This window comes from Malurus melanocephalus, unplaced genomic scaffold (genome assembly GCF_030028575.1).
Source record: "Malurus melanocephalus ecotype Western Australia unplaced genomic scaffold, MMel_1.1 scaffold_2270, whole genome shotgun sequence".
NCBI lineage: Eukaryota > Metazoa > Chordata > Aves > Passeriformes > Maluridae > Malurus > Malurus melanocephalus.
This window is the reverse complement of record NW_026625502.1, coordinates 11121-12944: the sequence shown is the minus strand read 5'-3', so window position 1 is coordinate 12944 and position 1824 is coordinate 11121. Positions and strand designations below refer to the sequence as shown.

At 64.0% G+C, this 1824-nt stretch overlaps 1 protein-coding gene across 1 annotated transcript in view; it reads right to left on the bottom strand.

Annotated features, from left to right (window-relative positions):
* Nucleotides 1-3: 3 nt before the first annotated feature.
* LOC130587692 (proto-oncogene tyrosine-protein kinase LCK-like) overlaps nt 4-1824 on the bottom strand; it is a gene marked incomplete at its 3' end in the record, with an annotated part of 12002 nt that continues 10181 nt past the window's right edge. Inside the window, exons 6-7 of the mRNA XM_057388668.1 lie at nt 1596-1807; nt 4-185 (exon numbers count right to left, since the gene is read on the bottom strand). Of these exons, the coding sequence (XP_057244651.1) occupies nt 4-185; nt 1596-1807 (394 nt within the window). The remainder of the gene's footprint in view (nt 186-1595; nt 1808-1824) is intronic.

Genomic DNA, 1824 nt, shown 5'->3' with positions numbered 1-1824 from the left:
CTCACCCTTCTCCATGAACTCGGTGATGATGTARATGGGCTCCTTGGTGACCACGGCGTAGAGCCGCACCAGCCGCGGGTGCTGCAGTTTCTTCATCAGGTTGGCTTCAGCCAAAAACGCGCTGGGAGCCATGCTGCCCGCCTTGAGGCTCTTCACGGCCACCTTGGTGTGCCCGTTGTAAAAACCTTTTGGGGTAAAATCCAAAAAAACGGGCTGGGAGAGTGACCCCGACAGCGGGCGGGTGACAGTGGCGGTGCCAGGTGAGGAGGTGGCACCGGATCGGAGCTTTCAAGGTTTGAAGATGGAGTTTTGTGTCCCAAAGGAGGGGTTTTGTCGCCGGGGAAACTCGCCGGGGTGAAGTGGCCACGGTTTGGGTTGTAAAAACCTTTTGGGGTAAAACCAAGAAAAATGGGCTGGGGGAGTGACCCCGACAGCGGCCGGGTGACAATGGCGGTGCCAGGTGAGGAGGTGGCACCGGATCTGAGCTTTGGCGGTGGTGGCGACTCGCCGGGTGAAGTTTGGGCACGGTTTGGGTTGTAAAAACCTTTTGGGGTAAAACCCAGAAAAACGAGGTGGGAGAGTGACCCCGACAGCGGGCGGGTGACAGTGGCGGTGCCAGGTGAGGAGGTGGCACCGGAGGTGTCTCGATCTGAGCTTTGGATGTTCCAAAGTTTGAAGATGGGGTTTTGTGTCCCAAAGGAGGGGATTGTGTGGGGCGGGCGGAAGGGTGAGAGTGACAGCAGAGACCCCACAGGGCTGTGGGGCGGGATGGGGGAGCGGGGGTGGATCGGGGGGAGCGGGGATGGAGGGAGGGGAGCGGGGCAGGATTCAGGGATGAAGGGAAGCAGGGATGGAAGAGAAGGAAAATGGGATCGGGGGAAGCGGGGATGGGGAGAAATGGGGCAGGACAGGGGGAAGCGGGGATGGAGAGGAAGCAAAATGGGATCGGGGGAAGCGGGGATGGCTGGAGGGGAAGCGGGACGGGATGGAGAGAAGCGAGTCGGGATCGGGGAGAGCGGGGATGGAGGGAGGGGAGCGGGACAGGATCGGGGGAATGGAGGGGAAAGCGGGACGGGATCGGGGGAAACAGGGATGGGGAGAAATGGGGCGGGACAGGGGGAAGCGGAGACGGAGGGAAGCGGGGCAGGATTCAAGGATGAAGGGACGCAGGGATGGAGGGGAAGCAGAACGGGATCAGGGAAAGCGGGACGGGATCGGGGAAAGCGGGGATGGAGGGAAACAGAGCGGGATTTAGGGACGGAGGGACGCGGGGCAGCCCCGGTGGCTTCCCCATCGCATCTCTCCGGGAGCAGGAGTGTTTTTTGGGGGTCTAGATGTGCCTCCAAGCCCCCTCAGCCGCAACAAGCGACACTCCCCGCGTGGGGACAAAGCCAGCAGCATCCCCCGCTCCGTGAGCCCCTCCGCTTTCCCCGCAGCGTTCCGCGCAGGAGCGGAGCAGGGATCCGGGGATGGAGCAAAGGGGAAATTTGGGCTGCTCTGGGTTCTCCCCTCTTCCCTGAAAGCCACGATCCCACCCCTCGAGCTGCTCCGTGCGAGCTCCAGCGCGGCCGGAGGATCCCGCTCCCCGCACTCACCCATCCACACCTCCCCGAACTGCCCCGCTCCCAGCTTCTCCACCAGCTTCAGCGACTCCCGCGGCACCTCCCACTCGTCCTGCCACCACGGCTTCTGCGGCTTCTGCGTCCGGCACGGCTTGCCCAGGCGGCAGCACAGCCCGTCGGAGCTGCCTGGGCGGGGGAAACGGGGCTGGGCCAGCGCGGGGCAGCGGCCACTAGCCAGGGTGTGCCTGGGGCGCTGGGAGCT